The following is a 23,310-nucleotide window of genomic DNA, read 5'->3' as shown; positions in this document are numbered from 1 at the left end:
TATTTTTTTTTACTCTCATTTTTTTAATCTTGCTAGATTCAACCTATGCTCCCCTTTTCCCTGCACTCAACTACACTGTGTTCAAAATCTGCTTCCAAATTTTGTGGCCTGAACCCTTCTCTTTCAGTACAGTTTAGAAACGCCACTACCATCAAAAACGGGGCCGGGGTGGGGGTGGGGGAAAGGCCTGTGGGAGTTTCTTATCTGGATATCCTACTAGCTCAATTGCTATCCCGGCCTGACAGGAACAATGTGGCCTGTAAACTTCACCCAACAAGAAATACATCATTGTCTCAACAGTACCCGAATGTGCTATTACCACCAAATGGTGAAAGACTGTCTGCGAAACACCTTCAAAACAGTGCTTAGAAGCTGTGCCAGGAAAAAATAATCATGCAAGAAAATAAATCCAGCCCAGCACAAAAACAATGGCTCCCTGAGGAAGCAGCCTGTGCCAGAAGGGACACATGCCAGAGCATCTTAAAGAACCACCGCAGCCACTCCCAGAGTGGGCAGCCTAATAAAACAATACAGTACCACCCTCTGCTTGCCGAACTGCCTTGGCCTAACAGATCATCACTCAAAGCCAGTGAGGCTGAGGAGTTTAAGACTCAGGAGAAAGACAAACCAGACCATTAATAGACAATGCAGTTATTTTATTTTGCAGCCTTGAGGGAGCCTTTGTGGCGTGACAAATATTTGTCCTACCTAGCAACGTGTACGTGGTTTACACATAGTTCCTGTGGGCAAGAGGCAGCCACACATAAAAGCAGAAGATGAGCTGAGTCTTCAGAATCAGCTGCAGCAGAACCCTCTCCACCTTACAAAATCCATTGCACGAGAGGAATTCTCTTCATGAAGAGAACTCTGTTTTAATGATGATGTTCAAACTCATTTCCATAAAATTACCATGTGGAAAGAATGACAGAGCTTCTGTCCATTCCCCAACTATCTCTGGAAGTTAGGCTCCAGATCCTCAAAGGTATTTAGACACCAAACTCCCATTGAAATCAATGGGAATTAGGCATCTAAATACCTTGGTGTATCTGGACCTTAGTAACTAGACATGTTTGATGTGTGCTTCTTGTTAAGAAAGAAATTCACGACATCCTATTAGATCAGATGATAGAACATCTGCCTATTGTTTTACTCAACCACTAATTTAGGCTCAGAAACCTCCAAAAAGTATTTGAAACTCCCAATAACTCATTCAGCTCAAAACTTTGAGTCTAGCAGCAGGATTACTTGGGGATTTTTTGTTTTGTTTTATTATTGTGCCAACTGTCCAAGATTATCCACTGTTTGATGTCCCTTTCATTAATCCCTCTCTCAGTTTAATTTACAAGGGAAGTTGCAGCCTCTGTGGAGCATTTTAGAAAGGATTTCAATTCCAGCATTTAAAGGAGAAATTAGTTTGTAATCAGCACATTCTACTGGTTGTGGCAGGGATCTTCACCACTTTGAAGATTAAACTATGATAGGTATCAAACAGAATCAAGAAGCTTCCTTTATACATTCAGAGTCGACTGATCAGATAACTTGATATAAATTCATTCCGAAACCACAAGAAGTTTTATCATACTTGAATCTTCAAACAGAATGCCTACTGTTCAAGTCTCCCATTAGAGGTGGAGTCACCCTCGACACCTACAATTAAGGTTGCCTAACACTTTCCATTGTAGACTCCTGGTTTGGTTGCTTAGAGAGTTATTAAACTTTAACCATTCCATCTGACATTTGCCACACTGCTGTCTGCCCAAGGCTGATTTTTTTTTATTTGGAAGTTTTAGACAATAGGGTTTGGCTGTTTCCGAAAACACTGCTAATAGAAAAACAGTGGTCCTGTTAAATATTTCCAGCTGTTTCTTTGAAGAGTTTCATCACTTCCATGCTTTGGAGCGGGAACTTGAAATTTGGAAGGGGGACACCTCAGGGAGGTGTATTTTGCTGTTCCCATTAAAATCCACCCACAGTTAGCTCAGCTATAAACCTCTGAAAACTACCATTTTCATAGGTGTAGTTGAGTTTATTAGCAGCTTACTGCTCAAACCTTTGAACAATCTTAATCTACTGAGCATGTTCTCAGGCACAGAGGTAAAGGGCTAACACTCTTATTATTTATAATTTTTTTATTATTTTTTCCAAATACAACAAATATACCAAAATATCAGATTCATCATAATACAGTGTAACCCTTCTACCCGTCAAGAGTTGGAAGCAACAAGGGCCGGGTTCAATATCTAGGGGATCCATTCCAATAACACAATGCAAACCGGCTCGAGCCCCCACCCAGTGACCTGGGACAAATATATACCACCCCCATTGGGTGCCTCCAAGAGGCAATACTTCCCCTCTCGCAAGCACATAGTCTGAGTGTAGCAAAAAGCCTTTTAATTACAGAGAAAGACAATGTGGCATTATGTTGGGAAACACCACCAACAGGATTCATAACACAACCCATGAGCAAAACAAAACCCACCCCAAGCAAGTTGGGGCATGCCCTTTCTCTTTGGTTCTTGAGTCCAGCAACCCCAAATCACCCAAAGTCCCAAAAGTCCAATGACCCAAAAGTCTCTGTCCCTGGTCAGGGCAGCCCCAGAGTTCAAAATTTTTTCTATAGAGCTTTACCTCCCAACCTGGGTGGAGATGGAGGCGGAGGTAAGAGGCACCTTACATGATCTGAAGCTGACTGCCCCACAGCTCCATAGGCCTTCGCTCCACCAGCCACCCCACGAACTCCTTCCCTCAGCAGCCCACAAGCAGCTCCTGCCGTTCCACGAACTGCTCCGCATCCCACCGGCAGCTCCCGCCGTCCTATGATCTGCTCCACCAGCCTGTCCACAAGGCACTCCAACCATCTCGCAAACTGCTCCACAGTATATCTTCAGGTTCCCCCACTACTTAACACAACGCTCAGTGATTTCAGCTCTTAGTCAGTTCAGCTCTTTGGTGAATTCAGCTTGTAGTAGCGGAGCCTCAGTGCTGTTGCACTGTTAGCCCAAAGTGAGCTCAGCAGTCTGTAACTAGACTTCTAATGAAAACAAAATCAGCTCTGATATTCCACAGTGGAGAGAGGAAGAAGTGCAATTAGCATATAAGGCCCTCACCGAGGGGCCCATGCCACCAAGTATTAATACTTGTCCCCAGCCTCTCTCAATTCACAGAGTTTTGGAACCCATGACCCTTGCCTAGTGAGTGCTACTTAGTTGATGGTGAGTCCCTCCAGCATAACAAAAGGCCAAGTACAGTTCCAAGTACAGTTCCCATAATCAGGGTAATAACAATTTATTCTTCCTGCCCCAATAACAGAGACACTGGGGATCCCACAGCAGCCAAAGTGACCATTTGGGCAGCTATGGCCTCATTCTAGGCGGGGTGGGTGTGTCTATGCAAATGAGATCGGCCCCTGAAGTTCTTTTCCACAACTTGCCACACCTCACCACCAGATGTCAGGGTGGAGCTCATCCTGACACTGCTTACAACAGAAAGGAAATAAAGAGGGTTAGGCTAATGGAAGGGGAAGGAAAGCGACATCTCTCTCTTCAGGGTCTATGTTAATTCCAGACCTCTAAAAAGTCAGCCCAAATTGCTTTGAATTCCCTTTCTGAAGAATGCCAGTCATTTGTTAGCTGTGAGGTCAGCCACATCACTGGTCGGGATAGACTTTTCCATTTTTGCAGGATTAATTTTGTAGGGACCAAAACTGCATGTTAAAACCATGCCGCCTTGTTACTAGCTAATCTCCAGGTATCAGGAATATATCCAGGAATTAAATGTAAGGAGACAGGCTCCAACTTAGCATCCAATATCAAATTGGTCCTTTAACCCACTTCATACAGGAAGTCTTGATGAAGGATCATTCCCAAAACATATGAGCTCATGTAGTACCAAAGGAGTTACATTTTCAACAGGAGTCCGCATTTATGTGGCCCATAACCAATAGCCTATGCGGGGACCAGAGTACTGGAAAAAGCTTTTGGTTAATAAGTTGTAGGCTCAGGTCTATAGTTGCTTTTTAAAGATTAGAGACAATTGTTTTCCAGTGGGTCGCAGATAGTTGTGTATCCAAATTTCTTTTCTAAGCAACTTTCAAATTATCAATCTTCAGCTGAGTTTTTGGGCCAAAACACTGGATACCATTGGCTGAGAAAATCCAGGAAGTTTCCTCCAAAATAATAAAAGTTCTGGAGGTCCCAATGCATCTGGTCCAAATTCATTCCTAAGTAAATGCTTTAACTGAGATATTTCCATGCTCTGGAGCAGGGCAAGCCAAATTGTGGCTGAAGATCTACAATGTTTTAAAATGATCATTGTCAATTAGCTGTGACAGTGTCATAATTCCTCCATGTCAAGGTTTTGTCACTAATGTTTAGGACAGGATTACTCCATTGGACCGTCTCTACATGGAAGAATGGATGGAAGCAGAGCCTTTTTTACCAAGCTCGCCTCACAACTGTTATTGCGAAGCGCGAACGCTGTTGATGGGGATGGTGCAGCAGCTGCCGTTTTGTTCTTATTTTGACTTTTATATTTGGTGCACTCTCGCCAGCTCAGTGACTGGGAGTGTTGAGTTTCGTTTGAAGGCTAGTTTTAGATGGAGGGGGACCCAGCAGGAAAAGCACAACTGACTTTTGAAATGATAAAAATTATTTTTAAAAAGTATGCAAATATAAGCAATAAACAGCAAACATTTTTGGAACAAAATTTCTATTTTTGTATCAGATTAGAGGATTAACATTTTTCTCTCTGTGAAATATTTTACAAGGTGAGATTGTCTTACTTTTGATAGTAAAGGATTATGTCCCCATCCTTGTACTGTTTGTGTACTGTGAACAAGAATTAGTGGTATGTGTATGTAGAAATGGATTTGCATGTGATTTACATTTTCTGTGTAGTATAGAGTTTGTCGCACTAACAAGAAAATGACAGGAGGGTAACACAGAAACTTTATAAAATGAGTGACAGAAATGCGGCAGGACCCTTGCACGATTGAGATTTGTGAAAATATGTGACAGATTCAGGAAGGATGAGCATCCCAGCAGAAAAACACTCCACTCATATAATTTTTCAGTGCAATCCCCATACTGGGATATTTATGTATAGTACCATGCTATGAATTATCAGCAAAATATGAATCACTGCCAGCTTCTGTTTGACCACATACGTGGGACATCTGCAGACTCAGCGATTGCTCCCATGTCTGACTTCACTCTGTAGTTTAACTGTCACATGCTTTTGAAGTATTAAAGGGACACTATCAACTTGAAGCATGATTAATTCACACCCCCGCCACCCCACATGCTCCACAGATAAAATAAATTTCATATTCTACACCTATATACCCCTGCCAGACTTTAGGGTGTTACAATCAGTTTCCTTATTTTTTAGACAAGGTTCTCCCCTCCTCTGTGTGAAAGCATACCACAGCAGAGGAACTCATTATTTATACAGGAGAAACTATGAAACTGGTTGTGCAAAAAGTGCTGGCAAATGCATAAACAAGCAGAAAAATAGAGAAAAAAGTGTATTTTTCACTTGCAGTTACATGTTACTTGTAACAACAGTACGTAAACAGCTTTCTGGCAGTAGTCTATGAGGGTTTTTTTTATGTTGGTATTGCTTTAAATGAGGGGGTGTAGTATGTTTGGGAATGCACACTGCAGATTTTCCAGGTCTTTCCAGGAAAGGGAACCAATGATATAATACCTGCCCTTGGCCCCATCTGAACCAGCGGGAAAAATACTTCAGCATTCAAAGAGTTTAAATAAGGACTTATTTCTTATTCCAAACCTTTATTTTACTGTTGTTTTAAACTAGAACAGGTTGAAGCCTACCTTCTGCAGCCCATTGATTTCATGGGAAAAGGAAATGTTTAACAGACCTGCAGTCTAAGACTTATGTTACATATGGATCCAGTAGCAAAAATGCATGCATGGTACATTTGTTTTAAACAGAGAAATCACAGAAGCAAACAATTGCTCATTAATGGCTAGTAAGATTCAGGACTAAGATCAAAGAGTTTTGCCAAAGTTATTAATTGGTTTTGGTCAGGCTCCTCAAACTTGGGTGTCTGTAGTTGAAGATCTCAATAGAAGACGCCTGATTTTCAGACATGCTGAGAAACCAGTTTTCACAGAATTCAGTGGGAGCGCTGGGTGTTCAGCACCACTGAAAATCAGGCTACTCCTATTGAAATGTCTACCTTTAGATGCCAAAGCCTTAGCTTCTCACAAACTTCAGCATGTACCTAATGAGTGCATGCGAGGGGTCCCATCAACTTCAAAGCAACTCCTCACATGAGTAAAATTAACAAGTGTACCGGGGGGCCAGGGGGATTAGAGCCCAAGTTTGAAAAGTTGTCCCTTTTACTTTAATGTGCTCTCTCTTCAGCCATTCCTTTAAAACCAAACCAAAACAAAAAAACTAAACACGGTTAGGACTTCTCTCCTTAATCCATTTGTATGAACAAATACATATATTTTCTAAAAGTGGGAGACTGAGTCCTTACTGTACATTTGTATGTTGCTCTTAATCCAAAAGTGCAAACAGAGTGGTTCACAAAAGTCCTCTTTTCCCCAGTCCCAGAGATTGCTTTGTAGCTGCTTCCGACTGCCCTGGTTTCTGGAAGGAGCAATGGCCTGCTGGATCTGTGTAATTGTGGATCCATAAGTCCTAGCTCCTCTCCTCTCCCATATTTCCCCCTCCAAAACCCTCTCACATAGAGCTCTGCTCGTTGGTATGCAGAGAATGTGGACACTCTGCACAGGCTTCAGCAGCCTGCCTCCTCATGCAGAAGAACTGCACTGGTTGTGCTGTGTCTAGGTCCCTCCTGCCACCAAATGTTATTACCAGGAATTGCACATGTGTAATTGAAAGCAGAATTTGGCTCTAACACGCCTGCAGGAAAAAGAATGAACAGGGTGGGAGAACAAAGTTCCTGACAGGCACTGGATAGATAGATGACAAGACAATCATGATAGACAACGTGAAGTCATAAGGAAAATGCGTGGAGGGCTAAAGAGAGAAGGTGAAAAGTGTGGATGCTACAGATTGGTGTCCCAAAAACTTAAATGGTTGGATCTTTTGGGGCCTTGCCCTCTTCCCCTCACTTATTTTAGCAAACTACCAGGTTCTTTTTTTGTCCCGGTATCAGCTCCAAGAAAACTTCATAGTTTTCAGCTCAACTGGCTGGAAATCTTCAGTTCCTGAGGCAAACCGTGGAATCTTCTGTAGCAGTGATGCACCAGCCAGCTCCGTGGAATCCTAGGTGTGTCTGAGCTGCAGCTACAATGGAAGCAATGAAGTCTTTTCAGGGATGGAACTGCAGAGAAAGTTTCTGTAGGTAACAGATCACCTCCAGAGACAGACAGCACCCACAACAGTGTATATCTCTAAGCACTTTTATGGTTGAAGGGGGAGTCTAGAGTGACCTCTAGAAAGTGCTGGCTCCAGGTGCATGGAAGTGGAGAAAGAGTCATGGTCATGGGAATTTCAAATGTACTTCCTAACAAATCACCATAAACTTCAAAATTAATTATTTTTCTGTTATTTTAAAGCATCCTCAGGAGGTGTGGTGAAAGCTTGTCTCTCTCACCAATCATGGTTGACTTGAAATACGCCATTCTAGTTTGCTGCGAGATATTCCACTGATCATTTTAGCAGCACCATCTAAAAGGCTGTTTCAGTGTCTGAAGAGGTCTGAACAAAGATAAATTCAAAGACTGCCTAGTGACTATAATACGAATAAACAAAAAGTCTGAAGATTTAATCTAGAAGGTTTTAGGTATTTGGTATAATAATGTGGAAAAGCAGCCACGAAAAACAATGAACAGAAAGTTTTCTTTTTTACACTTATGACAGAAACTTCTCAAATGCTTCAAGGAAATCTGTGGAAGAGTTAAGCCCATCTATGTCCAACAAATTATTCTTGCCATGAAAGTGGAATAAATCAGTCTCTTCTGCCTCTCCATTTTCATGTTCTTCTTGTCCTTCAACGAGGTTGGTCTCGGAAGTAGGAATAACAATGATGCGTGGGATTGCAGTACTAATGATGGAGTCCAGGCCTCTGTTTATGTGAGTTTCCCTTTGTGAGGTATCTGAGCCTCTTCCTTTGCTGATGCTGTTCAAGCCAATGGGAAGAGAAGCTGCTTTTAAGGAACTGGTCACAAGTGCTGTAGGGGAATTCTGTAGGACTGACCTCCCAAGCAGCTTCTGCAGGTAGCTGGAGGAGAGCAAAACCTAGGGTAAAAACAACACTAAATCTTTAGTACCATCATGTGACATATAACAATTGTAGGTTCTCTCACCCCACGGAAACTAGCATTTGAACTCTCTTGTACCAGTCCATTACATTTTAGGTGCCAGTTCTCTTGAGCGGTTTCCCCATTAATATTTGAGCCCATGCCCCGAAATAAAATCAGTATCATGTGATCAATGTATTAAAATTCACCGAACTGTCAGTTTTAGAAATGCACAACATATACAACAAAATACTAAGTGAAGTAAAGAGACACGTATTTGGTCAAACATTTTCAAAAATTTGTAGGTAATGGACACGATCCCATTTTATGGAGCAGCACATTCTTAAACACATTAAAGCATTATTTATCCATTACTAATCTGGAACTGTATTGTACCCATTCTGCCATAAGTTTTTATGGTTACTGGGCTAAATCCTCAGCTGCTGCAAATCAGTACAACTCCATTGTCTTCCACTGGAGCTGTGACAATTTACACCATCCAAGGATCTGACCGACTTCCTGTTTAAAAAAAAAAACAACCTTCCAAGGAACACATTTATATATAAAAAGGGAGAATTTTTTTTCAGGCGTCCCAGTAGTGACACAGCATTATGCTGCTGCATGAAAACTCTTTGGGGATGAAAGCAGAAACTTCCATGTGCTCACTCTCCAGAGTGAGTTTATTTCACAGCATCTTCTATTCTTTCTGTTCTATACAGGCTCTAATACTGCTCTCATCACTGTAATATCTGAGGGTACATCTACCCTGCAATAAAAGAACTGGTGCACAGACCCAGGTCAACTGAATTTGGAGCATGTAGCTTGGACTATGGGGCTAAAAAGTTGCAGTGTAGATGTTCAGACTCAGGCTGGATCCTGGGCTTTGAGACCCTGTGGATGGGGTGGATTTCAGAGCCTGAGCTACAGCTTGAGCCTAAATGTCTAGACAGATATTTTTAGACTTGCAGCCTCAGTCAGATGACACAGGCTCTGGGACTTGGTGCTGCGGGATTTTTATTGCGGTGTAGACATACCTTCAGGGTTTTAGAATAGCCTCTGCCCCCACCCTTACGAAAGTTCCAATCCTGGATCAGATGCCTCATATATGCTTTACATGTTATTTCTCAAACATTTTAACACATGAAACCTGTCACATCCTGGAACCTTTTTTCTGTATAATGAACAAAGAAGGATCTCAGATTAAATATTAATTCTAACAGTTTGATTCTTCGTATCTTTATTTTCTTAAAATTCCATTTTCCCTGTCACAACCACAGTAACAATTTCAATAGTTATGTCCTTGGATGTTTCCCATGTACCTTGTCCTCCCAGTAGGTGGCTCTGTAACCACAGGAAATATAGATAGTACCATATTTAACAAAAATTAGGGAAAAGAAAAATAATTCCACTTCTTTGGCTTCAGAAGCTCTTCACTTTCTGTTCACTCTGATCGATTTATAATTTCATGATGACCATTTTAGTTTACCTGGGACGCTCAAAAGATCAATCATCATCAGGAGAATAAAAATCATAAGAATCACAAGAATGCAAAGAGCAGGGAGAACAGAAGAACGGTTTAATGGGGTGACAACAAAGACATTCGCGCCAGCAAGATACCTCACTGAATGATAGTGTTGTATCAGTCCTTGTCTTTGAAGGCTCATGACTTTCCAAGACTAGGGGGAATTGTTAAAAAAGTACCATTTGGACTAGTGTTAAAATATGGACCTTCAGTATTCCTATATGACAGGTTTCAGAGTAGAAGCCGTGTTAGTCTGTATCCGCAAAAAGAACAGGAGTACTTGTGGCACATAAGCATAGCCCACTTCATCGGATGCATAGAATGGAACATTTAGTAAGATATATATATAGAGATATATATACACACACACACACACACACACACACACAAACAAACACACAGATAAGTTGGAAGTTACCATACAAACTGTGAGAGGCTAATTAGTTAACATGAGCTATTATCAGCAGGAGAAAAAAAAAACTTTTATAGTGATAATCAAGATGGCTCATTTACAGTTGACAAGAAGGTGTGAGGATACTTAACTTAAGGAAATAGATTCAATATGTGTAGGTCTTCTATATATTATTGTTTCTCTGCCACAGGTATTTCTGTAGTGCCTATCTGCATTGTATGTCAGCTAACAATATTTGCCTTTTAATCTACAGATATATAGGAACAGTAGATATTGCTATCTTTTGGGAGCATAGGTGTGCAAAGCAGGTATGGGGACTGCCCTGTGAGATCATCGTAACTGTCTGCATTTTATGATTAGAGCCTCATTTCATACAACCCACATAGCCTAGTCACTGTCACATGACACATCTACTTTCCCGGACCTGAGGAAAAGCTCTGTGTGCCTCGAAAGCTTGTCTCTCTCACCAACAGAAGTTGGTCCGATAGAAGATATTACCTCACCCACCCTTGTCTCTCACATGTTTTACTGTCATTCTAGATTTTATGTGTAATCATGTCAGTCCATTGCCACAGGCCATTCGTATCATTCCTCCCTAACACAGCAAGCACGCTCTCCCAACGGGCTGGCAGCTCTGGGAGGCATTGCCCCTGGGGTGGTGATGAACTACCACACTCTGGCCTTGGCTATATGTCAGCACCCCGCAACAATTTTGCATTTGAATCAACTTACGAAGATAGCTTAGGATACAATAAGTTTCCAGATCTTGACAGGATGGGCAGGTTTTTCTTTCTTTTTTTTTTTTTTTAAGGAGGAGTAGAGGAAAGTGAGATGATTCTCTGCCTCAGAAACTTTATTATATTGATAAATACAAGGACTAAATGATCCTCTGACCTGACTACAACTCACAGCAAGATCAATAATAGGTTTAAAGTGTTGCAACCAAAATCTGTTGTCGACAATCTGGTCATGCTATCTAGAAATCTAAAGTAAATGCCTAAAAGATCAGCTTTGTATTTTTAGGGCAACCAGAAGACCTGATGTTGAAGTGCTCTCATTGATCTTGACAAGAGGATACATGCTGGAAGCTATTGAAATATGCTTGTGCATGTAAGCATCACAAAGAAGCGCTTCACACCCTGCACCTGGGACACTCAGTGTGAATATTGTGAAAGCGCCTATCTGCAGCACTATAAACCCCATATGTCAGTGAATAGTACTGAGAACAATAGAGTGCAGGAACCCAATCAAGGGCTACTTATCAGAACTACCTGACAGCCATCCTTCGAGGACAAAAATCAGCATAGCCTCTGATTCTTCTTGTGGAGAACAGTGTGGCCAAGTTACAGTCATTAAAATAATGAATTACGATGGGTCAACATGTCTATGAAGAAAACCTCAGATTTCTACCCCCCCCCCCACACACAGCTTCTCTCTCAGGAAAAAAAAGAAAGATGGGGGGGGGGGGAAGAAGAGAAGAGATTGAATTTGGAGTTCGGGGTGTCTGGAGGGAATCCCGTAATCCTTCTTCCTCTCCACTGTCTTAGGTGTTATGTCCTGACATGGATCTAGCAAGGGAGCTCTGAAGCAAGGTGAGGTCACCCAGTTTGGGTTCACTCCTTCTGGCAGGAACTGAACATTTCAGGCACCCAGCCCTGTGACTGAGGGTTAGATGGAGACTTCACAGTCAGGCCCTTTTCCTACTTTCTTCTGCACAGAGGCTCTGATCCTCGACTGTTTCCATGGCTTCCAAAGCCAAGGCCTAAATATAGCACCTCTATATAAAACACTAGCTCCTTCCTCACAAAGAGACAGGAACAAACTGGAGGTCTGGGCACAGAGGAACAAATCCTCACCTGTTGTATATCAAAGTAGCTCCATTGATTTAAGCGGAAATATGCCAATTCACAGCAGGTGAGGGTGTGGCCCATGGTGCTGACCGAGGTGGGATTTGGCACCAAATCTCTTGCTCCCAATAGGTCCTTCACTGACACCTGAGGAGCAGACCTACTCATTGTCCACACTGGCTCACCAAGCTGGAGAAAGCTGGCCTAAGTGGTGGCTCTTGATCTCTGTCATCATTGTCTTTTTTTGGTTTTAAAGTGATGAAACTGGTTGATGTGACTTTTGCAGTGGCACTGCCTGGAACGAAAGAAAGTGAGGATTATTCTGTCAATAGAAGGAGGTATCACACCACACTAAATTATTTAATTTACGTTGCCCAAGATTTCATAAAGCCTTAATGTTACTCTGCAGCCAGCAGCAATGTTTTATTGGGCCAGATTCCCATTTACATTAAGGTCCCTTTACACCATCCTAGCAGTGTAAAAGGGCCTTAAAGTAGAAACAAACTGCATTTACACTCACTTTAACTCCCTTTTACATTGCTTTAGCAGCATACAGGGGCCACAAATGTGAATGAGGATCAGGCCCATTATTTATACAGCAGCAACTTTGTGGTGGATACTTTCACGGATGAAAGTGGAGGTCCCTGCCTCAGAGAACATGCAATCTAAACAGACAGCACATAGATGAAGTACAAAGATGGGACTCAAAAGCACGAGCTGACAATATCGTACAACTTGTCAGTGACAAAATCATTCTTATGCTGTTTTATTGTTTTTTTCAAAAACTATTTTCTACTGCCTGCTTTGTCAACATTTATAAAGGGGAGGACTAAGGTTTTCCAGGCCTTGTGGAAGAAGTGACATGAAAGAGACACCTGAAGGTAGAGTCAGTGGATGCGTTCAGGAGTCAGGAGATCAGTTTGCTGTGATTCCCAGGATAGCTTCTCACTTAAAACTATGCTGTCTCTAGAAAAAAGAACCAGAGATCCAGAAGAAAAGAAAGGTGACTGAATCAGGTGACACTTCTTATGGTGTATTGTTCGTTCAGTTAGACATGTCGTAGGTATTGCCATGAAGAGCTGGGTACTGAGAAACCTGGGGGTACTAGCCAACCTATTAGTAGGGTGGGTATTGAGAGTCTTAGGCCTTTGTCTACTGAAGGTGTAGCATTGGCATATTTTCCCATGTGATTCACAGCAGTACTGTATCTGGAAGTCCAGTGAGACTGAAGTGTTGGTAAGAGCTGATTCAGGGGTGATCTGAAGTCATCTTCCGAAGTTGCACCTCTGGAAAAGTGACACTTCTGAGAAAATGACATCAAACTGCAGCAGTTTGGTTTGTAGTTTTATTGCATCCACAAGAGATGCGCTCAGTACTCACCATCTCCAGTTTCAGGGAGAGAAGGGGGGCAAGCTGCCAGACTTTCCCACTCTCAGGGAGAAATGGGAGTTTCTCTCTCCTCTTCCCCCTCAACAAAGATAAAACATTTTTTTAATGTATACTAAAATGAGGGTGCAAAAAAAAGTGGCTTCCACTACTTCTGAATCTGACTTGAAACCCTGATTTTGTAGCAAATGGAGTCGGTCACAACATGGAGGTGGGTTCCTTAGATTTGGGAATGGGATGAGATCAACCAGGGCTGGAGGAGGTAAACATGCTGAGATGAAGCAGTCAGGTTCTTAAATTCATCCCCACTAACTGCGCTACAAGTCAGCATTTGATCTGGCTTTGGAATGGCAGGTTGCTTTTCCAGCTGTCTAAATATAAAGGGAAGGGTAAATCCCTTTGAAATCCCTCCTGGCCAGGGGAAAACTCCTCTAACCTGTAAAGGGTTAAGAAGCTAAAGGTAACCTCGCTGGCACCTGACCAAAATGACCAATGAGGAGACAAGATACTTTCAAAAGCTGGGAGGAGGGAGAGAAACAAAGGGTCTCTCTGTCTGTTGGTATGCTGCTTTGCTGGGGACAGAACAGGAATGGAGTCTTAGAACTTTTAGTAAGTAATCTAGCTAGGTATGCGTTAGATTATGATTTCTTTAAATGGCTGAGAAAAGAATTGTGCTGAATAGAATAACTATTTCTGTCTGTGTATCTTTTTTGTAACTTAAGGTTTTGCCTAGAGGGGTTCTCTATGTTTTGAATCTAATTACCCTGTAAGGTATCTACCATCCTGATTTTACAGAGGTGATTTTTTTTCTTCTCTTTACTTCTATTTCTATTAAAAGTCTTCTTGTAAGAAAACTGAATGCTTTTTCATTGTTCTCAGATCCAAGGGTTTGGGTCTGTAGTCACCTATGCAAATTGGTGAGGCTTTTTATCCAACATTTCCCAGGAAAGAGGGGGTGCAAGTATTGGGAGGATTGTTCATTGTTCTTAAGATCCAAGGGTCTGGGTCTGTAGTCACCTAGGCAAATTGGTGAGGCTTTTTACCAAACCTTGTCCAGGAAGTGGGGTGCAAGGTTTTGGGAAGTATTTTGGGGGGAAAGACGTTTCCAAACAGTTCTTCCCCAGTAACCAGTATTTGTTTGGTGGTGGTAGCGGCCAATCCAAGGACAAAGGGTGGAATATTTTGTACCTTGGGGAAGTTTTGACCTAAGCTGGTAAAGATAAGCTTAGGAGGTTTTTCATGCAGGTCCCCACATCTGTACCCTAGAGTTCAGAGTGGGGGAGGAACCTTGACATGGTGGCAGAGTGGTGGGATTAACCTGAAATCATTTTGAGATCCAGTTGAGATTTTTTGAACTAGAAATACAGATTTCAAAAAGGAATTTTTTTTTCCTTTGTGGCTGCTGGAAAGGAAGTCCAGAAAGCAGCTGAAACTGAAAGCAGCTTGTTTTTTCTCTGTTCGGGGAAAGAGCAGAGACAAAAGGGGATTATCTTTGTGAATTGCAGGTTTTCTTTGCCTGGAGGCAGGGTACTTAACTCCTGCAGGGAAATTCACAGTCTTCCAACCCAGAGTTTTTTTCCCCCTAAAAGTAAATGGGGGGGGGGGGGGTTCTACCCATTTGCCTGGAGACAAAAGTGGCAGGGGCTTTTTTTTTTTTTTTTGGATTTTGATTTTTTTACAAGGAGCACAAGTTTGAAAAGGAAATTTTTTTTCCTTTGGGCTGCTAGTAAGCAGGTTTCCAAGTAGTTGGAGGTTTTTTGCTTTGATTTGGGGCCAGAGCAGAGACAAAGGGACTTGTCTTTTTCTGTAGGCTGACAATCACTATCAGAGAATAGGTATTCTATTCCAGCACAGCAAAATTTTACAGCCAAGTTTTGTTTGTTTATTTCTAAACCTCGGGTGTAAAGTTAGTTAAAAACAGAGAGGTAAAGAAGTCAGGCACAAAGGCACTACACAAATTGGAGTTAGCCAAACTGGAGACATTGAAAGAAACCGAAAAAGCTCTAGAAGCTGCTCACAGGAGAGCAATGGATGCAAAGGAGAAAGAAAGGGAGGCAGCGAGAGAGGCAGAACAACACCAAGCGGCTGCTCACAGGAGAGCTATGGAAGCAAGGGACAAAGAACTGGAAGAGAAGGAAAAAGAGAGGAAACATGTGGAGGAGATGGAGAAGATAAAGGCTCAGCAGAATATCCCAACAAACCCTAGCAATCCTTCTCCAGGTACCACTTCCCATCCCAGAAAGTTCCCCACCTACAAGGCAGGTGATGATACTGAGGCCTTCTTAGAAAACTTCGAAAGGGCCTGCCTTGGGTACAACATCTCTACTGACCAATACATGGTAGAGCTGAGGCCGCAGCTCAGTGGACCCTTAGCTGAGGTGGCAGCTGAAATGCCTAAAGGACACTTGAACAAGTATGAACTGTTTAAATCCAAGGCGAGAGTCAGAATGGGGATAACACCCGAGCAGTCTCGTCGGAGGTTCAGAGCCCTAAGGTGGAAACCAGATGTGTCATTTACCCGACATGCCTAGCACTTTGTGAAACATTGGGATGCCTGGATATCAGGAGCAAGTGTTGAATCTCCAGTAAATTTGCCCTTCCTAATGCAAATGGAACAATTCTTAGAGGGGGTTCCTGAGGAAATAGAAAGATACATCCTAGATGGGAAGCCCAAAACTGTAATCGAGGCAGGAGAGATTGGAGCCAGATGGGTGGAGGTGGCAGAGAAGAAGAAAACTGGTCGCAGTTGGAGCGGAGACCAGAAGGGACCACCCCAGACCACACCCTATTACCGGGGGCCGCCCAAATCCCCACCTACCTCCCAAAGAACCCTCCAGACACCTTATCGTCTCACCACCCCATTCTCCAGCAACCCACCTCACCCCAGTGACCCGTCAGCTGGACGATGTTTTAAATGTAACGAGCTGGGGCATGTAAAGGCCAACTGCCCCAAGAACCCCAACAGATTACAGTTCATTGCACCGGAATCACACCCCAGGTCCGCAGGCCCAGATACCTCCCAGATACCCTTGGAGCGGAGGGAAACTGTGAGTGTGGGCGGGAAGAAGGTCACCGCGTGGAGGGACACCAGAGCACAAGCGTCAGCTATCCATGCTTCCTTAGTGGACCCCAATTTAGTCAACCCAGAGATCCAAGTGACGATTCAACCCTTCAAGTCCAACTCTTTCGATTTGCCTACAGCCAAGTTGCCTGTCCAGTACAAGGGCTGGTCAGGAACGTGGACTTTTGCAGTCTATGATGATTATCCCATCCCGTTGGGGGAAGACTTGGCCAATCATGTGAAGCGGGCCAAGAGGGAGGGAACGGTCACCCGTAGCCAGGCTAAACAAGTCGTGAGGCCTAGCTCTATTCTGGAAACTTCTATCAGGACCCAGTCAGAGGTGATGGACCCGGATCCCAGGCCAATGTCTGCAACAGCAGTAGTGGATCCAGTCCCAGAGACCCAGACGGAACCAATCCCAGAACCGGAACCAGCCGAACAACCAACACCAGACCCATTGCCAGCACTGAATCCAGTACTTGCAACCTCAACACCAGAGGGCCCCACCGAACCTGAACTGGCAGCAGCCGATAACCCTACACAAGAGGCTCAGCCGGAGCCTGAATCCCAACATAGTGCACCCACGGAGAGCGGTTCACAGTCAACAGAAACAGCTCCATCCCCTATATCGCTTCCAGAGGGACCAAGCATAGGTCCACAATCCAATGAGGAACTGATGTCTCCAGCATCAAGGGAACAGTTTCAGACTGAACAGGAAGCAGATGAAAGCCTCCAGAGAGCTTGGACGGCGGCACGGAGCAACCCACCGCCTCTCAGCTCTTCTAATCGATCCAGGTTTGTTGTAGAAAGAGGACTTTTATACAAGGAAACTCTTTCTGGTGGACACCAGGAAGACTGGCATCCTCAGAGACAGTTGGTAGTTTCAACTAAATACCGGGCCAAGCTCTTGAGCTTAGCCCATGATCACCCTAGTGGCCATGCTGGAGTGAACAGGACCAAAGACCGTTTGGTGGGGTCATTCCACTGGGAGGGAATGGGCAAGGATGTTTCTACCTATGTCCAGTCTTGTGAGGTGTGCCAAAGAGTGGGAAAACCCCAAGACCAGGTCAAAGCCCCTCTCCAGCCACTCCCCATCATTGAAGTTCCATTTCAGCGAGTAGCTGTGGATATTCTGGGTCCTTTTCCGAAAAAGACACCCAGAGGAAAGCAGTACATACTGACTTTCATGGATTTTGCCACCCGATGGCTGGAAGCAGTAGCTCTAAGCAACACCAGGGCTAAAAGTGTGTGCCAGGCACTAGCAGACATTTTTGCCAGGGTAGGTTGGCTCTCCGACATCCTCACAGATGCAGGGACTAATTTCCTGGCAGGAACTATGGAAAACCTTTGGGAAGCTCATGGGGTAAATCACTTGGTTGCCACTCCTTACCACCATCAAACAAATGGCATGGTGGAGAAGTTTAATGGGACTTTGGGGGCCATGATACGTAAATTCGTAAATGAGCACTCCAATGATTGGGACCTAGTGTTGCAGCAGTTGCTCTTTGCCTACAGAGCTGTACCACACCCCAGTTTAGGGGTTTCCCCATTTGAACTTGTATATGGCCGTGAGGTTAAGGGGCCATTGCAGTTGGTGAAGCAGCAATGGGAGGGATTTACACCTTCTCCAGGGACTAACATTCTGGACTTTGTAACCAACCTACAAAACACCCTCCGAACCTCTTTAGCCCTTGCTAAAGAAAACTTACAGGATGCTCAAAAAGAGCAAAAAGCCTGGTATGATAAACATGCCAGAGAGCGTTCCTTCAAAGTAGGGGACCAGGTCATGGTCTTAAAGGCGCTCCAGGCCCATAAAATGGAAGCATCGTGGGAAGGGCCATTCACGGTCCAGGAGCGCCTGGGAGCTGTTAATTATCTCATAGCATTCCCCACCTCCAACCGAAAGCCTAAGGTGCACCATATTAATTCTCTAAAGCCCTTTTATTCCAGAGAATTAAAGGTTTGTCAGTTTACAGCCCAGGGAGGAGACGACGCTGAGTGGCCTGAAGGTGTCAACTACGAAGGGAAATGTGCTGGTGGTGTGGAAGAGGTGAACCTCTCCATGACCCTTGGGCATATGCAGCGACAGCAGATCAAGGAGCTGTGCGCTAGCTACGCGCCAACGTTCTAAGCCACCCCAGGACTGACTGAACGGGCATACCACTCCATTGACACAGGTAATGCTCACCCAACTAGGGTCCAACCTTACCGGGTGTCTCCTCAAGCTAAAACTGCTATAGAACGGGAGATCCAGGATATGTTACAGATGGGTGTAATCCGCCCCTCTGGAAGTGCATGGGCATCTCCAGTGGTTCTAGTTCCCAAACCAGATGGGGAAATACGTTTTTGCGTGGACTACCGTAAGCTAAATGCTGTAACTCGCCCAGACAACTATCCAATGCCACGCACAGATGAACTATTAGAGAAACTGGGACGGGCCCAGTTCATCTCTACCTTGGACATAACCAAGGGGTACTGGCAGGTACCGCTAGATGAATCTGCCAAGGAAAGGTCAGCCTTCATCACACATCTCGGGCTGTATGAATTTAATGTACTCCCTTTCGGGCTGCGAAATGCACCCGCCACTTTCCAAAGACTTGTAGATGGTCTCCTAGCGGGATTAGGAGAATATGCAGTCGCCTACCTTGACGATGTGGCCATATTTTCGGATTCCTGGGCAGACCACCTGGAACATCTACAAAAAGTCCTTGAGCGCATAAGGGAGGCAGGACTAACTGTTAAGGCTAAGAAGTGTCAAATAGGCCTAAACAGAGTGACTTACCTTGGACACCAGGTGGGTCAAGGAACTATCAGCCCCCTACAGGCCAAAGTGGATGCTATCCAAAAGTGGCCTGTTCCAAAGTCAAAGAAACAGGTTCAATCCTTCTTAGGCTTGGCCGGTTATTACAGACGATTTGTTCCGCAATACAGCCAAATCGCCGCCCCACTGACAGACCTAACCAAAAAGAAACAGCCAAATGCTGTTCAGTGGACCGAAAAGTGTCAGAAGGCCTTTAACAAGCTTTAAAGCGACACTCATGTCTGACCCTGTACTAAGGGCCCCAGACTTTGACAAACCGTTCCTAGTAACCACAGATGCGTCCGAGAGTGGTGTGGGAGCAGTCTTAATGCAGGAAAGATCGAATCAAGAATTCCATCCTGTCATGTTTCTCAGCAAGAAACTGTCTGAGAGGGAAAGCAACTGGTCAGTCACTGAAAAAGAATGTTAAGCCATTGTCTACGCTCTGGAAAAGCTACGCCCATATGTTTGGGGACGGCGTTTCCACCTGCAAACCGACCATGCTGCACTGAAGTGGCTTCACACCGTCAAGGAAACTAACAAAAAACTTCTTCGGTGGAGTTTAGCTCTCCAAGATTTTGATTTCAACATCCAACACATCTCAGGAGCTTCTAACAAAGTGGCTGATGCACTCTACCGTGAAAGTTTCCCAGAATTAACTGGTTAAAATCGTCCTTGAGATGTGGAAAATATTGTTAGTCTTTATGTACTTGGTAGTATATTTAGAGATGCATGTCTCTTATTAACTCTGTTTTTCCTAGAGCTCCAGGAAGAAATCCCAGCCAGTGTTTCACCCTAGCTGAGATTTGGGGGGCGTGTCATAAATATAAAGGGAAGGGTAAACCCTTTTGAATTCCCTCCTGGCCAGGGGAAAACTCCTCTCACCTGTAAAGGGTTAAGAAGCTAAAGGTAACCTCGCTGGCACCTGACCAAAATGGCCAATGAGGAGACAAGATACTTTCAAAAGCTGGGAGGAGGGAGAGAAACAAAGGGTCTCTCTGTCTGTTGGTATGCTGCTTTGCTGGGGACAGAACAGGAATGGAGTCTTAGAACTTTTAGTAAGTAATCTAGCTAGGTATGTGTTAGATTATGATTTCTTTAAATGGCTGAGAAAAGAATTGTGCTGAATAGAATAACTATTTCTGTCTGTGTATCTTTTTTGTAACTTAAGGTTTTGCCTAGAGGGGTTCTCTATGTTTTGAATCTAATTACCCTATAAGGTATCTACCATCCTGATTTTACAGAGGTGATTTCTTTACTTCTATTTACTTCTATTTCTATTAAAAATCTTCTTGTAAGAAAACTGAATGCTTTTTCATTGTTCTCAGATCCAAGGGTTTGGGTCTGTAGTCACCTCTGCAAATTGGTGAGGCTTTTTATCCAATATTTCCCAGGAAAGGGGGGGTGCAAGTGTTGGGAGGATTGTTCATTGTTCTTAAGATCCAAGGGTCTGGGTCTGTAGTCACCTAGGCAAACTGGTGAGGCTTTTTACCAAACGTTGTCCAGGAAGTGGGGTGCAAGGTTTTGGGAAGTATTTTGGGGGGAAAGACGTTTCCCAAACAGCTCTTCCCCAGTAACCAGTATTAGTTTGGTGGTTGTAGCGGCCAATCCAAGGACAAAGTGTGGAATATTTTGTACCTTGGGGAAGTTTTGACCTAAGCTGGTAAAGATAAGCTTAGGAGGTTTTTCATGCAGGTCCCCACATCTGTACCCTAGAGCTCAGAGTGGGGGAGGAACCTTGACACCAGCCAAGGCAAAGCAGCCGGGAAAAGAGTTAAAGCATTCATAGGGCCTCTAATGGTGGGGTGGGAGAAACCTTCATACGGGTGAGGTTTTCAAGATGTATCCATCTGAGCTTCAAGGCTGAGTGGGTAAACCGGAGAAGACTTGCCAAAGAAAGATTAGACAATAAAAACAAGAAGCAATTAAGTCCTTCTTTTACCTTTTCTTCAGTTATTGCATTGCAGCTGTGTGCCTTCAGAAGCAGTTCCCTCTTCTCCTCCTGTCTCGGACACGATGAAAAAGAGTTACTCCTGGAAGGCTGCAGTTTCTTATGAACTGGCTCCACTGGCTCAAGCTCTACATCACTCCAAGCCTAAACACCAGGTGAGAATTATTTCAAACAATTATATTCTCTCCAGCTTTCTATATTTTCTTTTTCATCTGCTGGTAAGCAGGTTGTTTTTGCATGTAGACAAAATGAGTGTATTCTAAAATGGGTCTCATACCCAGCCCAGATGAATCTCCCATTAGACAAGAATTATTCCACATACTTTTGATTTTCAATCTTTCTGCTCCCCTGAGATTTGTTTCTTTGGAAGCACAGAGCTTGTAACACACACAGTGCATCCATTTTTACCCAGATTTTTTACTCACCTTTGATCTCTGTAGTATAGTGATGCTTGTGGCACCTAAGTATTAGATATCTAGTAGCAGAGAGAGAGTACAGTCTGGAATGTGAGCAGATACTTCACTTATTTTTCCTGTGCCTCACTAGGAATGGAGCTCAGACCTGATTTGCTACAATCTAACTATTCCATTTCTGGACCTATCTTGTGCAAAGATTGTGAATCATGACAAATTATATGTTGATTTTGTGATTCGGACAAAAGGTGGAGACCAAACCGTTTTCCACATGCACTTGTTAGGATTTGAAATGAGGTCTATGAAGGTGTGAAACTAATGCATGAACCTCACTGGATAACTTCGTTCCCTCAGCTACGAACAGTCTTTTCATTTTTCCTTCCTTGTATAATTAAAACTACAGAGGCAATTTTATTTACGTTAGAAACATGCACACACTCAGACAAGAGAATGTGTTCCGTGGAAACAGCTACATTTTCTACTTGGTGCTGCCAACTTGTGCATTAGCAAGTGTGTTCCAAAACTGCCCCACGAACTGCTACCATGCAACACGCAAAAGCCACTGAGTTAAGCTTTTATTTCAAAGGGCATCTACACAGCTGCACTAAACGGGCATTTTAAAACCATGTTTCCTGTCAGTCACGGAAAGAATAATTGCCTCTGGCAGTGTCCGATCAACCCAGCACTGCATGACAACAGCAGCAGTTTTGCTTGAGACCTGTAAGCAAAGGTTAGGCCAAGGGCTGACACCATTAAACAACATTATCCCATGCCTAGAAAGGAGAATACTTTAAAAACAAAACAAAAAAAAATGACTCCACTGAGTTTACAGAAAATTAATGATGACTAACCGAACAAAAGAAATGGCTCAGGTCAGGACATGTCAGGTGCTATAGCATGACTACAGTGAACCTCATTTAGCATCCACTGATCTCCTCATCCATAAAAAAACTTGTTGAGACGGAAATAAAGGAGAAAATGAGAGTCAAGGAAAATGGAAAGGTGAAAGAAACAGGAGGATGCATAGGAGAGGAGAAGAGAAATGAGTTAGAAATCTTCCTTTTTTTTTTAAACTCTTATTTTATCATCTCAAGAAACAACACATTTCCAGTGCCACCATTGCATAAGCGCTATGTACAACTAGTGACGTAGGTCTTGATCTAGCAAAGCACTAAAGCAAGTGCTTAACTCTAAGCATGTAAGTAGTCCCAGTGACTTTGCTGGATATGTATCTTACAGCAGAAAATATACCTGATTTTCCTATCCGAATGCTTCATATATTTTATACAATAGCCTAGGTTTCTGAGAATAATCGTAATGCTTCCACAAAATTTGCTTCAGTGCAATTACATTACCTCAACCTCATGAGCAATACCTTAACGTATCATCCCTATTGTCAGAAACTTAATGGCCGGTGAGTGTAAATTAGCTCAAAGGGCAAAAGTTTCCAAATTGTATTTACATTATTACAGAATTACTTATCCTTTTTTCTAAAACAGCTTCAGTTGCCATAGCATCCGTAGCACTGCACCATAAATACAAAAACAGAAAACGAGTGATTCACAGAGATTGTTCAATAAACAATTGCTGCAGTGTTTCTGCCTGCAGTGTTAAGGTCCTTCATCCTAACATAGTGACAATCAGTTAAATGCCTGGTTGAACAGGGAACCCTTAAAAT

General features: G+C 43.3%; 1 protein-coding gene across 3 annotated transcripts in view; it reads right to left on the bottom strand.

Annotated features, from left to right (window-relative positions):
* Window positions 1-2,111: 2,111 nt before the first annotated feature.
* The window catches only part of LOC125635606 (melanopsin), a 77,199-nt gene continuing 56,000 nt past the window's right edge, over window positions 2,112-23,310 (bottom strand). For 2 of the 3 annotated variants that reach the window (XM_048847490.2, XM_075127529.1), the window contains 2 exons: window positions 21,211-21,363; window positions 2,112-8,238 (listed from right to left, as the gene is read on the bottom strand). In XM_048847490.2, the coding sequence (XP_048703447.2) occupies window positions 7,852-8,238; window positions 21,211-21,363 (540 nt within the window). In that variant the 3' untranslated portion in view covers window positions 2,112-7,851. Of the gene's footprint in view, window positions 8,239-19,250; window positions 19,425-21,210; window positions 21,364-23,310 lie in introns of all 3 variants that reach the window. The other variant, XR_007356313.2, reaches the window with a different exon arrangement.

This window comes from Caretta caretta, chromosome 4 (assembly GCF_965140235.1).
Source record: "Caretta caretta isolate rCarCar2 chromosome 4, rCarCar1.hap1, whole genome shotgun sequence".
NCBI classification, from domain to species: Eukaryota; Metazoa; Chordata; order Testudines; family Cheloniidae; genus Caretta; species Caretta caretta.
Note: the sequence above shows the minus strand (reverse complement) of the source record. Positions and strands in the feature narration are given on the sequence as shown.